Source organism: Periophthalmus magnuspinnatus, chromosome 4, assembly GCF_009829125.3.
Source record: "Periophthalmus magnuspinnatus isolate fPerMag1 chromosome 4, fPerMag1.2.pri, whole genome shotgun sequence".
Lineage (NCBI taxonomy): Eukaryota > Metazoa > Chordata > Actinopteri > Gobiiformes > Gobiidae > Periophthalmus > Periophthalmus magnuspinnatus.
The window spans coordinates 26094743-26111306 of NC_047129.1; the positions used below are offsets into that span (position 1 = coordinate 26094743).

Here is a 16564-nt window from a genome sequence, read left to right on the forward strand (position 1 = left end):
GACATTCTGCTTTGTTTCATCCCGGGCCGCAAAGTGCCGTCAAGTTGTACGTTAATTCCCATGTAACTCAAAACCTACTGCGATGTCAATGTGCCGCTAACATCAACTAAACACTTCCCTTTACCTTTCAAAATAAAACCTTCTGCATTGCTAAACTGCAGAATGGGCCTTATTGTGACAAGGTTTTGAAATGACAATGCACCAACTTTGCGTAAAACATAAAAAACTGGCCTTGTCCAGAGCAACAGTGAGTTCAGCAAATTTTTAGGCCTAAATGACAGGTTGAATTGAAGATTTGATTTGAAATAAATGATAGAATATATGTAAAAGAGTAGTATAGGCCTGTAGTTTGATGCAGATGAGATCTCACCAAGTTATTGTTATAAGCTCATTGTTGTTGAAAAAGTAACAACTAAAATGCAGCAGAACACAGGAATTTATGTTTTTTTTTTTTTAAATTCTCTTTTATGTAGGGTGTTTTATCTTTTTTTTCTTCTAAATTCTCCTTGGGGGGAAATTTGTGTAGGCTATTTTATCTTTCATTATTTTTATTTTTTTAAACAACCGTGCTGAAAAGAGGGCTGACGGATTGGTAATAGGCCATTGCATTGCAAACGGTCCCAGAACCCCACTCCACCCCCGTCTGCCATTAATCTGTTGCACCTATTTCCCCAATCCACTTACAGCTGGGACAGGACTGTCTTGTTATCACCTGATTAGTGCTCTTGCTCATTCTAAAGTCTATCAGTTTGCTTTTCAATGGCTGCTTCTTATGATGTAACATATTATCCTGTTAAAGGGCTCATATTACTCTGTTTTCTGATCCATGTTATAATGTCGTTTCGTCATCAAAAAGATACCTGAAATTTTGTTTTGTTTCATTCAGACCCTGCATTTTTAGGCTGATTTCTTCTCTCAGACTGAAAACACTCTGTTCCACCTTGTGATGTCATGTTGTAATACAGGAAGTGCTCCACTGTGTTTTTAACCTCCATACACCTTCATTAGCTTTGGAAATGTAAACAGGCTAATATAATAATAAAGGTTTAAACATGTGTGAATTAAACAAAACACAACTCCGGGTATGTTTTTGATGAGACAACACATTTTAGCACGGCATAACACTCACAATACTCCATTTTGTGTAATATAGGACCTTTAAATATCAGTATGTAAGAAACTGCCTGGGTCTCTTTTTTACAACCTAACTCTCTATAGTAACTGTTTGATCCTTCTTCAAGAGGAACATTGCAACTTTTCTCTAATCTCCCTCTTCAGTTATTTCCAACAACTCTTAATGCTGTGCTAGTGCAGCCTCTGCAGCTCAGTGACTGAATACTGGAGGTTTTGAGCTTAAACAAGAAGCATGATGTGCCCAATAGTGTCTTCTATATGCAGGTTAAAGGACCCATATTATACTGTGTTCCCTCCCTAAAAAGTACCTGTTTTTGTACCTGAGTTTTGTTGTTTCATTTAAAAAAAAAAAAAAAAGCATACACCTTCACTAGAGTCAGTTGGATGATTTCAGCCCTGGAATTGCTAATCTCTACAGAACAAAAGGTAAAAGGTAGCTGTTGTCATGAAGTGGTACTTTTCAAGTTATCACAAGGTGGAACAGAGCATTTTGAGCTTTTCAGATGCAGACAGACTAATAATAAAGCTCAGAAGTTCATGAGAATTTATTTTGTATAATATAGGACCTTTATGTTCTGAAACTGTCAAAGCAAAGGTACTCGAGAGCATGTTTAAAGGCCAATAACAAACATTGCAGTATCTCTTCTTACCTTGTTCCATGAGTATCTGCGGGTCGTCTGGGATCACGTCTCCATCGATGACGGGTCCGAAGGCGATGTGGTAACGCGCGGGCTGGATGTCCTGGTCCACGAGCTCTTTGTAGTGCTTCTTCTGCAGACAGGACACTAGCTCCAGCGTGTCCTCCAGATTACAGCCCACCTTCCGGGCTAGCATACGTGCGTACTTAGCCGGCTGGAAGCTCACCGCCCAACTGGAGAGAGCTGTGCCACTCTGAGCGATGGCGCGCTGGAACAGACCTAGTAGAGATAGAGTGAAGAGGTTAATGTTGGGATATGGGGCGACAGTAGCTCAGTTGGTAGAGTATCCACTGATCCAAAGGTTAGCAGGTTCAAATCCCGCTCTCGACATAAACATCATTGGTTGAGCGGTCAGACCCACGGTTCCTGGATGTAAAGTGCTTTGAGTGCCTTGAAGATGGAAAAACGTTATATAAAAATGTGACCTTTTTGTTTTAAAGGTACACTTTGTCACTTTTCCAATGGAGCATCCATCACCTGCTTTCTACTATGTTGTTGTTGTGCCTGGCATGTTCCATAGTTTGGCTTTAAATTTATCTAACGACATGGAGACAGGCAGTTGACGCCGCCACGCCAGTTTACATATCAGATCTGTATAGAGGCACCACTCCTCAAGAGAATGCATGTTTTTAAGGTGTTTTTGTGGAACTTTGCAAGCAAGGTAAAAAAAAAAAAAGTTCTCCATGAAAACGAACACATGAGAGAACCTCCACCAGAAAAGTTGCATAGTGCTCCTTTAAGAGAATCATAAAGGCTATTTTACAATAATATGTACATTCTATGAAGTTAAGAAGGTAGGTATATAACAATAATAGATAGCAAGGCTGCTTCTAACCTTCACCAAATCACTCACTCAACACATTCATACAGAGGCAAGGTATGTGAAGTGTCTTGCCTAAGGACACAACAGCAGTTACTGGAGCCACTGCTGGGCCACTGTTACACCTGGTATTCCAAATAATCCCAATCCAAGCCTAAACCTGCTTAGTTTCAAGATCAGACCATCTCAAAGTGCTATAGTCACAAAATCTAGATGTTCAAAGAATAGATTTAAATGTTTTCCTTGTTGTCTTCATTAGCATAGTCTGTATAAAGAAGTGAACTAAGGGAGTGTGACGTCACCCATAGTGTTCAGCTCCAGTCAACTGAAACTCATCGAGGCTAACAGTTACAGGGGCGAATTTGGATTGGTTTAGCACGGAACAGGAACTTAGGAGTTGTCGATCGGACCTGTTGCGAGAAGGAAGAAGGCGCCTGTTTTGTCTGTTATTAATGTTCATATGTTGAGTTATGCACACAATAGCGAAATAAAAATACCAGGATCATGTAGAGCAGGTTAATATGAACATTTTAAGGTAAAAATGACGAGCCTGACAGCAGCATTCACGGAGAGAAAGGTGTAAAGTGAATTGGAGCCAGAGTCAGTGGAGCCAGAAGCGCGCCCATGATGACTTCCTACTTGGAACATGGCGGCTAATGGGTTAGCTATGTCCATTTATATATACTATGTCCATTAGCCGGTACATTGACCTTATTCCACTTTTGCCTCTAAACCATGGGCATCAAACACATTTTCACCGAGGGTCACATTAGCAAAACGGTCACTCTCAAAGGGCCACATGTAATTTAAATAAACTACTTTTTTATCACTTGTTCATTAACTACCTCTGTATTTATCTCTTATTCGAGTTACAAATATTACACATACATTTCCATAGATGTAAAAATATGGCTGTATAACTGTATCTCCTGATAAACTGACATTTTAAGACAGTCAGACCTTTTAATTTATCTTGTTGTGGGCCGCATAAAATGTGTGGGGGGCAACATTTAGCCCGGGTGCCTTGAGTTTGACACATGTGCTCTAAATGGTACTAAACAATGCTTTTTTTGTGGTGGAACTTCTGTTTATATATATATATATATATATATATATATATATATATATATATATATATATAAAAGGTTGGTTTGTGTAAAACATTCACACCAACCTGTCAACAATGCATCGAATCTCTGCGAGGCTTTAAAATGGCTAAGTTGCTGTTAAGATCGGCAGCCCCATGCAAAATAATCCAACCCGAATGACGATGGCGGCGCCCACGGCAACTTCCGAAACAAGGTGAATAGGGATAGATAAAGGATGAAAGCATCCTTTATCTATCCTTATTCACTCTTAGCTAACAACGATTGATTTCCTCAGTGCATGGACCCAGAAATGTCTTATTTAAGGAGGGAAGGATAATGAGTTCAACCATGTATGATCCCAAAGTCTGTATCAGTGAAAAATGTTTTTTCGACAACTGTTTTTACTCACTTTTGTTTTTGTAGATATCAGGAGGCAATTAAATATTAAGCAGAGAAGTCATTTATTTGTGTTAGACTGTAGCAGCTCTCACATTTTTGTTTTGAGCAAATGTAATTACTTGCTATTGACACTCACTGCTGTATTTTCAAATGTTGTTACAGCCCTAGTTTATTGTCTAATGGAATATTCAAGGAAAATTAATTTATTTGATACAATAGAGTGTTCGTAAGTGTAGAGGAGGGTTTTAATATGATTTTGATTTCATTTATTTCAAAACACATTTATCATCCAAGAATCAGGAAGTGCATTGTTAGCCTGCTACTTGCAGTTAGCGTTACAGTCATGCTCTGGTCTCTGAAAGTAGTCAGTGGTAAAAGCAGCTCTTAGGGTCAAAATGAGACTAGCATCTAATTATAAAGCATTTTTACTGTTCGAGAATCAGGACGTATGAAGGTTGATGCACTGTTAGCTTGCTAGTTGTTGTTACGCATTACGCACGGTGATGGCAAAACTCTTCTTTGATCTCTGAAAGTCAAGAAACGTGCTTATAAACTCAACGTGGTGAATAATGAGGATGCTACAAATGTGTAAGGAAAGTGAGGAATAACTTTGGACCATTGTTTAACACGTGTATGTTTTAGCAAATAAATCAGGTATTATTTCTAAACGCTTGACTTTACTAATGTTGTCGCAATACTAAAATGTCAAACTTGACATCAATATTAAGGAATAGATTCTAATACCATGATGAGAATTAAAAACAATCTTTCTAGACCATAAAATGTCATTTTCAGCATTAAATTTTAGTACTAGCATGTGGTGTTATCCCTCAGTCGTACAGGTAGGTTCCATAGAGGTTCATTGGCGTGTACTGAACTATGTGATCTGATACAGCTCAAGATCATTCTAAAGCTATTCAGGAAAAAATGAACATCAGATACTATGAGTTAGTAAACCAATACTGAAAGAGGATACTCATTTCAGCAAGTATCAGTACAAAAACATCACATTCACAGGACAGATATGAACCTTTCCTGAATATATACACAGACTACATGGACCACTATGGAACCTACCTGGACGACTGAGGGATTACACAGATATAAGACCACATGGGAATATAACAGAAAGCACTATGATTCAATATTGAAAATCACTATTGAGTATTGAGTCTCAAAATCAAGTTTAAAATGTTAGTATAGCAACAACACTAGTATCTTTATTTGCTCAATGAGGATCCTGTCTCAATGCCAGTTTTAGTTTAGTTTCCGATACTTTTGACAAGCCGAGTCTTTACCTTTAGTCGAGTTGCTCCAGCGGTTGCCCTCAGAGTAGTGGGACAGGGTGAGCAGGTTGACACAGGACGCCCCCGCTCCCGACCCGAACACAGTGATCCTGAGTGGGTCTCCTCCGAACGCTGCGATGTTCTCACTGGTCCAGCGCAGAGCCTGGATCAGGTCCAGGAGCCCGTAGTTCCCTTTGGCCGACTGGTCCCCGGTGCTCAGGAACCCTGCACAGAAGAGGAGGAGCGGGTATGAGTGGACTGAACTTTAAATGTTTTATGGGAGGTTTTGAAATGCAGTGATTAATTTTGAATGAAAAATTGAAGTGATTGTCCACTCAGGTTCAATTCCCCACAGAGTGCTTACAGTTGGAGAAACGAACTATATAGCTTAAGAACTTAAATATGGAGAGTTTAAACATGTGTGAATGAAACAAAACACTACTTCAGGTCTGTTTTTGATGAGGAAACCACATTATGACATACATAGATACAACATAGATAAGAAAATGGCATAATTTGGGCCCTTTAAATAAAAAAAATAAAATAAAATAAATAAAAAGTAGGTTGATTTATGTAAAATGCACTATGTCCATGTGTTCCAACAAGTCAGCAATGTACCAACTCTCTGTGAAGCTAGAGAACAGCTTTGTAAACTTTATACAACTTATTTTAGCCTTATGCAAAAGCACACAACCGGGAAGATAATGGTGCCGCCTGTGTTCATAACAATGTTTCCTTTTTTGTACCCGTATTGCCCCAGTACAGATATATAAGCAGCTCTTGAGGTCAAAATTGGTCCACTGCATCTCCCTGTACAGCATTTTATTGTCTGATAATCTGGAAGTGCACGTTAGCATGCTAGATGTTCCCGCTCTGACCTCTGAAAGTTGGCGCTTATAAATTCTTTGGGTGAATAAGTCAGTGAGAAATGATTTTGGACCACAACAAATCGTTTAAAACAAGTACAATTCAGCTACAGTGTCTTTAAAGTAAAGTTAAAAATACAAAAAAAAAAAAAAAAAAAATCAAAAAAATAATGCAAAAATTGATATAAGTAGCCTTCAAAATTATAACTACCCCAAACATACTGGACTATATTCTCTGACCCATGGCTAAGTTTGAAATAGCCACAAACTGAAACAGCCTAACACTATTTTTTAAAGATAAAAACATGATTAGCGTGAGCATCTAAGAGCACACACTGGCAGGTTGAACTGTGTCCTTACATATGCATATCTATGTCTGTTCAGAGGAGCCCGAGCACAGCAGCTGTTTAATAATTGGCTGAAAAGAAACAAGAGTTATTACCCTGTGGATGCATTTAAATGTGTGGACGCTAAATATAACAGAGGAGGAGAGCTTCTTTTAGACAAACACATGCAAATCTGTGACCCTGCCCTGATTCTACCAACAACTTGTACCGAGACAGGATCAGAGCAGGGAAAACTGTGCGGAAGTTAGTATTTTATTATTATAATGTATCATTTGAACTAACTATTCTTCAGATGTTTACTGTCAACAAGAATTTAGCTTTTGTTTTAAAGCAGACCTATTATGGAAAATGGACTTTTCAGAGCTTTTAACCATGTTATAGTTGTATCCCCTTCTGATTTACCCTCTCGATGTTGTTTTTTAGAGTGATTCGTGCATGTTTGAGTGATCTTTACAGCTTATTTTTAAGACGCGATATTGTTAATAGATCCCCGCTTTTGCCGTCACGAGAATGCACCCACTGCTCTCTACTACGTTCTTTCATTTTAATTTCTTAATCAATGATACATGTAGGATTCAGCAGCGTTGCGTAGTCATTTAGGTACAAATTTATAAAAAAAAAATCTCCTATTCTTTGTTGTGATGACATTTACGGCGTCATCAGGTCCCATTGGGCACTGCAGTTTTCTAACATGGAAGTCAGTGGGCTTGTTTCATTTATTAAGTCATTTTTAACAAATATTGTGATTTTAAATGTGCGAATTATAACATAATGATCCACTGGTGTCATAAATTATAACTATAGAGCAGACACAAGCACAATAAGTCTTCGTTAAAGGCTCCGTACCCCATTTACACAAAATTTGTCCTGCCCCTGGAACAGATATCTGGTATAAACAGCTCTTGGGGTCAAAATAAGTCCACTGCGGACAGTCTGCTCCTAATTCTAAAGCATTTTATTATCAGATAAGCAGGAGGTGCATGTTAGCATGCTAGTTGTTGTTAGTTTTATCAATGTGAGGAACTGTGAAAAGTGCTTATAAACTCTATGTGGCAAATAATTAGGATTTTTGGAATGTGTAAACCGCAAACTGACCTTTTAACTTGTGTACTACCAAGCAAAGTATAACATTACTTCCCATTGGATGATGCTTAATTTAAATGCTTTCTTATCCATGGAAACAAGTAGGTGACACCGCCAGGCCAAGTTACAAGTCAGACCTGTGGAGAGGTGACTTTGACTCTGCTCATAGTAAAGATACATGTTTTTCTAGCAATGAAAACAACATATACAACTAATTATATTGTATTTACTGTAGCAATGCATTGGAATAAAGGGTGACTCTGGAAGAAGAGCAACGTATACACTGTCGATCTTGTGAATAAAGGGTGAAAAATTTATCTGAGGTGTTTTGCCCAAGTACACAACATCAGAATACACTTGAACAAAAGGGATCGAACTATTTTACGGTTCTAATGGCCAGCTCATTCATTATCCCAATGGTTGTATTAAAACATAATACTACACACACGCACTGTTACTTCATACAATTTCCTTAAAGAGCCGATAACTGATTTCAAAGCATGTTTTAGTTAGCCCCACCCACTTCGTTCTTTCTGCCTCCATGCTTCTGCTGGGATAGTGTCATGCAGTTGTTTGCTTATTTACTGTTTTTTTGTCACTTTTGAAAATGCACTGTGACAGAGAATGAAGTGTCAGGTTTACTGTCAGACAATTGGTTTCCCATGAGTCTTAGTAACTATGTGCCTGAGCTGCTTTGTCAGTAGCTTCTGTGTTAGTTATCGCCATAAACTGTACGGTATATATAAATGGACATAGCTAACATTACAAATAGGAAATGAGCATAAACGCGCTACTGGGTCTGTTAACTATGGCTCCAATTCACTTTCTATTGAAAAACTGTTGCATTTCTCTTCATAAAATGTTCATATTAACCTACTCTACATGATCCTTCGTCCACTTCTTTATACAGTCTGTGAGAAAATGTGATGTAAATTGAATAGATTATAATTAAAAGACTCAGTCTCCTTATTAAACAGCTTTTACCATACAATGCATAATGTAAAGAGCATTTATCGGAAAATCAAATACAGGCCTTTTACAAAATAAATAAATAAATTCCTGGTCTGATTTCAATATAGATTTCCAATAGAACCACTCGAGACTTTCCACAGGAGAGCTTCGGTCTTTACAACTATTTCATATCTGTGCCGTCATCTCCGCTGCACATTTCCATGTTAAAAGCTCTATTAGGCTCCGAGGGCACCGGGGACCCTCCACACAAAACCCATCCAGACTACTCTACCCTATCTGGGCTCACTTACCCCCGCCACCCCCCTGTCCACTGGGAAGTCACCATGGAATCTTATATGGAGCAATGGAAGCGGTGAGAAGTGTCCCTGGTGCAAACTGACTATTACTGCCCGGGATAGACATGAGACTTTACCACTGTGGGCTCCAGAGAAGGTAGGTAATGCTTTGTCTTTTATTCAAGGAGTAGTGTTAATGTAAAGCCATTATTCAATAAAAATATTTCAGTTTAAAATTATTGTTTGTCACGATGTTGATTAAGTTTACAATGATACACACATGCATAAATAAAATAAATATACAGCTAATATTCATTTGGTATTATGAATGCATACACACAGCCACACAAGAGGAGCTGTCCATGGTGCTGATCACATTGTTGCTGGTATTGTCTTATAAAGCTTTATAAAATGTAATGGAAAAAGGTGCTGATATTTCTGATCACTTGTAGTAATATGATGCAAATATTAAAGGGCCCATATTATGTTATTTTTTGATCTATGTTATAATGATTGAGTGATTTCCTCATCACAAACAGACCTGGAGTTGTGTTTTGTTTCATTCACACATGTTTAACACACAAACCCTACATATTTAGGCTAAACTCTCAAATGGAAAACACTCCGTTCCACCTTGTGATGTCATGTGGTAATACAGGAAGTAAGTGCTCCACTGTGTTTTTAAACTCTATACATCTCCACTAGAAACATTTGGATAATTTCAGCCCTGGCTTTGCCGATCTCTACTGAACAAAAGGTAAAAAAGTAGCTATTAACTTAAAAACTACCACTTCATGACATCACAAGGTGGAACAGAGCATTTTAAGCTTTAGAGATGTAGACAGACTAATAATGAAGGGATACTCAAACGTGTGAATGAAACAAAACACAACTGCAGGTATGTTTTTGATGAGGTAACAACATTATAACATGACTTAAAACTCACAGGGTTCCTTTTTTTTTTTTTTTTGCATAAAATAGTCGCCTTTAATTGACCTGTACTTATTTTCTGCAATTTTATGGGACAAATAAGACTGCTTTTCATTGTCAGAGTTTGCTTGGGACATTGACACACTGGCTGGCCAAGTTGCGTTTCTATGCTCTGGGAATTGCTCCGGGTCCGGGGGCAGAGCTCTGTTTTTCACATATTTAAGACAATCAGGTATAGCATCTTTAAATGTGTTGTTTATTTTTTTTATATATTATTTATTTATTTATTTATTTATTTATTTATTTAATTTAAACAGTATGCGATAATTTAAAGATAAAATCTAAATATGATGTTAATTGAAACACACATAAAACTAAATAGTTCATTCCGTTGACATAAAAAAAAAAGCTTAATTGCTAAACACAGCTGTTTTGTATTCCCGATCAATTTGACAAATCTTTTTCACTGTGTTCTAATGACATCCCCTGCTGTTGTGTATAAAAATATTGATGAATTTCTATTGCAATTTATCTAATTTGAGTAAAATAACAAGTCACATTTTTTTCCTCAGCTGTAATTAACGATAGGCGCATGAATCACAATATCTACTGACAAATATGCAAAAATTAAAGAGGGGAATATTTGCTAAATCTGTTTTTTGGAGCTTTCTGCCGTGTTATAACATCGCTCCCTCATCAATCAACACGCCTGAAGAGGTTTAAGATCACAGGCAATTTTCATAAATACGCAAAAGTATGATACACTACGACTTCACAAACCTGGTAGTTTAAGGTGAGCAGATTGTGTTGTGATAGCACTCTGAAGGGTGAGTGACTTAGCATGGAGAGCGTGGGAGGGGAAGACTTACCACAAACGAAACTGAAACTTATTGTTAAAATGCTGTTATCGGCGAATATAGCATTTTCAAAACAATAAAAAAAAAATATATATATATGTTATGTGTCAGCAATTAATCCAAACAGTTTAATTTGTATTAACTTTCCCACGAAAATGCATGTATTTAAAGCCACACTGCCACTTTTCTCCTGTCTGTGTCCATGGAGATCATTAAATTGTTATTAAAATGGTTGGGTTGTCCCATAGTAACACATCAAACTTCTCTATCTCGCTTTTATCACAACTATAGCTGACAAAAACGCACTGAAATACATGCATTTGTCCTATGAGCTGCTTGTCTCCATGGAGATACGTACATGTAAAGCCATACTGTGGAACATTTGAGACAGCAGTAACATGTAATAGAGACAAGTAGATGCAACTTTAGGATTTCATTTTGGGGAATTATCTATAGGTTTCTTGTGGTGAAAAATACTACTGCTCATTTTATAGTATATACATGGTAGTGTATGGTACCACAATGATCTGAATTAAGAATCACAAATCTTGTAGTCATCCGCTCTGTGTGACCTGACATGTTCCTCGTTTGTAAACCTAATCTCCACTCTGTGATCAAAAAATACAAAATGACACAATTACTGCACAAAAACAAACTGTACAACTATAACCCTAGTCAGCTATAAGACAACACTGGAGTTATCTTGTATCTCAGTAGGGCCAGCAACTATACTAAGAGTGTTGTCACTACTACTACTACTACTACTACTACTACTACTACTACTACTACTACTACTACTACTAGTACTATTACTATACTAAAAATAGTGGCACCATTATATAGATCACCATATTGTGTCATAGCGTGGAGATGATCATTATCACTAATCTACCTACTACTACTACTACTACTACTACGACTTCTACTACTATACGCCTGCTTCTTCTACAACTACTAGTATTATCTGTGTATTACTGCTGCCTTTTCTACTACTACTACTACTACTACTACTACTACTACTACTACTACTGGTACCATTATACTAAAAATAGTGGCACAAGTACATAGATCCCCATATTGCATCATAGCCTGGAGATGATCATTATGACTAATATACCATACTACATACTACTACTACTACTACTACAACACTTTGATCACAGCAACATCTGAATGAGCACGATTACACACTACACCAAATATCCTGACATAACTGGATCTTCCACATAGCACAGAAAGTACTACTATTACTACTACTACTACTACTAATATTTCTACTACCACTACTATTACTACTACTACCACCAATACTATTACTACTACTAATCCTTCTACTACGGCTCCCTTTTCTACTACTCCTACTTGTCCTCCTACTACTATTAGATCATGTGACAGGGACAGATCGTGTGGGAAAACTCTCATTCTGGTTTTTATTCTGATCACAGAGTAGTTTGGCATTAGTGGTTCCCTCATATAAAGCTATAACCTCATAGAGCTACTACTACTATTACTTCTACTACTACTGGACAACTGAATGAGAATTCCACACAAACCCAAATCATTCTGACATCAGTATTTGGCTCCCTCTTATAGCACAGACGGCTCGGAGATGACAGCATGCTAGGGCTGTCACACAGGGGAGTACGCCGATGAGGCACAAAGGACTGCTACGACTACTATTACTACAAACAGGAAGTGACTGTGATGAGAACAACGGAATGAGAGTTTTCCACACACAATAGTTTGACATCAATGCATCTCTCATATAGCCCATAATCTCATACAGCTAATATTACTACTATGTAAAAAAAATAACAGCCTGACTTCTACTGCTTTTACTACCACTTTCACGTACTAGTAAGCCTACTACTTCTACTACTTTCACTTCGATTACCAATACTGCTTGCTCTCAATCTACTGCTATTTCTACTACTAGACTACTACTACTGCTATTAAGCCTACTACTACCACTTCAGAATTTCTACACAAAAACTAATTGTACAACTACAGCCAGTTGTCACTTCTACTACTACTATTAGGCCAACTACTACCACTTCCACCACGAGTGCTATGGCTTCTACAACTACAAGCACTAATCCTTCAAGTACTGCTGCTTTTTCTACTACTACTACTATTGCTATTAAGCCAACGACTACCACTTCTGTTACTAGCGCTACTGCTTCTACAACTACCTGCCTTTTCTACTATTACTACTGCTACTACTACTGCTGCTGCTACTACTACTACTACTATTAGGCCAACTGCTACTACTATTAGCGCTACTGCTTCTACAACTACCTGCCTTTTCTTTACTGCTGCTACTACTACTACTGCTACTGCTTCTACAACTACCTGCCTTTTCCAGTATTACTACTACTACTACCACTACTACTGCTACTGCTACAACTACTACTACTACTCCAATTAGGCCAATTACTACCACTTCTATTATTAGCGCTACTGCTTCTACAACTACCTGCCTTTTCTGCTATTACTACTACTACTACTACTGCTACTACTACTGCTACTGCTACTACTACTACTGCTGCTACTACTAGCACTATTGCTTCTACAACTACCTGCTTTTTCTATTATTACTACTACTACTACTACTACCACTACTACTACCACTGCTACTACTACTACTGCTACTAGTACTATTAGGCCAACTACTAGCGCTACTACTTCTACAACTACCAGCACTAGTCCTTCTACTCCTGCTGCCTTTTCTACTACTACTACTCCTACTGCTACTACTGCCTTTTCTACTCCTACTACACTGTGATAACAAAACCAAATATTCTGACATCAGTGCTAGTATCCCTCATATAGCATGGATAGCCCGGAGATGACAGCGCGCTAGGGTTAGTCGACTGGGGAGTATGCTGATGAGGCACAAAGCACTGCTCTGTGGAAATAATGAACACGCCGTCCTCCATCTTGGCTCCTTTATTTAGACGGCGCCAGGGACCGGTGCGTTCAGGTGTGCTCCGTTTGCCTGCTGACACTTATGAAAAAAAACAAAACAAGCTAGCACGCCTTTAGCATACGGCACGGACCGGATTAGCATACGGAGGATCGGGATGCGGGTGATACGGTGAGGGGGTGTGGATGGGGAATTGCAAGGTTGTGGTATTAAATTGAATGCAGGTGTTGACATAAGGGGGCGCCACTAGCGTCACAGCTGTCACCAGGGAGACAGTGGAAAATATACAAGTGTTCAAATACGAAGCTGTTTGTGTAATGAGACAGGAATTGTAGTGTTAGAGAAAGACATCTGAATAATTTAATGGTGACTACTACAACTACTGCTACTGAGCCCTCTCACTGCTATGCTAATGCTATGCTACTACTACTACTACTACTACAATAAAAATGTCTACGATTTATATAGCGCTTTTTCGTACACTCAAAGGTGCTTTACAGAGCATTATTCACTCACTGCGCTACTACGGCTAAGCTATTATCGTATCAATAGCTGCCCCGGGACAAACTGACGGAACTGAGGCTGTCAATCTGTGCCGTCAGCCTCTACGATCAACAATAATACACGTCGCAGTCACACTAGGCAATGTGGGTGATGTGTCTTGCCTAAGTACACAACAACAGTATGCACTACAGCCACTGCAGCTCCCATCTGAGTAGTGCAATGAGCTTTTAAGATCGGCAAGCAGTACTACTACTACTACTGCTACTACTGTTCAGCTTATTTTGACACACTTTTGTGTCTAGTTCAAGTCTTCCTACTATTAATCCTACTTAAAATACTAATCCTTATACTACACAACTTTTCCCAAATTTGTCACTGAAAATAATGGAATTACCTCTAAACCCGGAAGTACCATCACAAAGAAAACATGGCTTGGAGTGCTTAGAGGCAAAAGTGTTCATTAATACACTGTCTGGCCAAAGAAAAAGTCACCACCAAAAACAAAGGTCACACACGCTAATATTTCGTTGTTCCGCTTTTAGCTTTGATTCCATCACACATTCACCGTGGCATTGTTTCGATTTTGCTTCTGCAATGTCACAAGATTTATTTCCATCCAGTGTTGCATTCATTTTTCACCAAGATGTTGCATTGATGATGGTCGAGTCTGACGCTGCACAAAGCTTCTCCAGAACATCCCAAAGATTCTCAATGGGGTTAAGGTCTGGACTCTGTGGTGGACAATTCATGTGTGAAAATGATGTTTCATGCTCCTGAACCACTCTGTCACAATTTGAGCCCGATGAATCCTGGCATTGTCATCTTCGAATATGCCCGTGCCATAAGGGAAGAAAAAATCCATTGATGGAATAACCTGGTCATTCAGTATATTCAGGTGTCAGCTGAACCTAGACCAGACCAACTGCAGCAACCCCAACCTATTTGCTTGGTTAAATCTAGGTGGTGACTTTTTTTTTTTTTGGCCAGGCAGTGTATTACCCCTACTCCTACCACTACTACATTATTCTACTATTGGACAACACATTTCTAGCTCCAACACATCTTTTGCTACATTATTCTCCAGTCTTCTGCTACTACTACCACAAATAATAGTATATATTGTCTTTACTTTCCTCTTGGACAGCACATCTCTATAACTCCAACACATCTTTCGACACTGCTCCCTCTCCATCTCCGTTCTTTCTATAAATAAAAGGCTGTGAAACTCGCCATGCAGCGGTGAGTGGTCCCACAGCGGCACACGCGGAGTTAACAGGACTAATTGTGATTCAAAGAAGAGCCGCGTGCTGTTTGCGGTGCTGCGGATTTGCATTTGAAAAGCAGTGCTTATCTGTCACAGGTATAACGCCACACCACTGAAGTCAATGTCTGTTTAAATAAGACAATTATAGAATGGACAGATAAGGCTAGCACACAGGAAGTATTTATATAACCGCAACTCCCACAATGCACTGCTGTCATTATGTTATCTATGGACTGTCAGAGTGAGGGAAAAAAAATAAAAATAATACTGATCTGGAGAGAAAAGTGTCCAGATGTAGATGGGGGTTTTCTACTACTACTACAAGTACGATATTGTCTTTATTTGACCGTTTCATATGAACAGCATTTTCTCTGACATCTTTTGACAAGCACACCTTCAGGCCGCACAATGAGTTCTCCGTATAAACAGCTCATCGGATCAGTGTTCCCTCATTACAGCGAGGGGCACGTGCATCTGTAGGACCCAGTCAGCAGACAACACCGCGCTGACGCATGGACGCAGGAACCGGCCAAGTGGAAGTTTAAGAGCTGGATATTCAACATGTTCGCTTTGTTTGTCTACCGTTCAGATTCAGGGAGTTGATCAGAATTGGGAATTGGCAATTAAAACAATATTTGTGTTTTGCTGGGAAGTAAAATCATAACCATATTTGCTCTTGGTGTCCTCATATGTGAACACATTTTGGGTTGTCTAGGCCACAATGCAAATTTTTAAAAGAAGAACAACAGCAATAAGAACAGCAACAATGCAAAAATGTTAAATTTGAAATATTTTTTAAGAGTTTAGAATGTTTAGAATATTTTTATTTATTTATTTTTAATTTATGTCTTCTATGTATATATGTCTTCCTGCTCCTGTCAGCAGCTCTTCACATGAGACACATTGTTCAAAGAGGCACAATTGTTGTTTCTCATTTCGTTTTTTACGTTCAGGACAAATGTTGCTGAGTTCAGGTACTTAATAAATAGTTTTTGCAAATCATTATTCATTATCAAAATGAGTAAAATGTAGAACGAATGTCTTCATATGTGCACATCATTTTTCTCAGAAACCACAAAATGTAAAAAGATAAATCCTTGTTTTTACACTCATTG

General features: G+C 38.4%; 1 protein-coding gene across 5 annotated transcripts in view; it reads right to left on the reverse strand.

The window, feature by feature from the left end:
• Positions 1-16564, reverse strand: part of nlgn1 (neuroligin 1) — a 481058-nt gene that overhangs the window by 16940 nt on the left and 447554 nt on the right. For all 5 annotated transcript variants that reach the window (XM_055221273.1, XM_055221275.1, XM_055221276.1 and 2 more), the window contains 2 exons: positions 5465-5650; positions 1785-2051 (listed from right to left, as the gene is read on the reverse strand). In XM_055221273.1, the coding sequence (XP_055077248.1) occupies positions 1785-2051; positions 5465-5650 (453 nt within the window). The remainder of the gene's footprint in view (positions 1-1784; positions 2052-5464; positions 5651-16564) is intronic.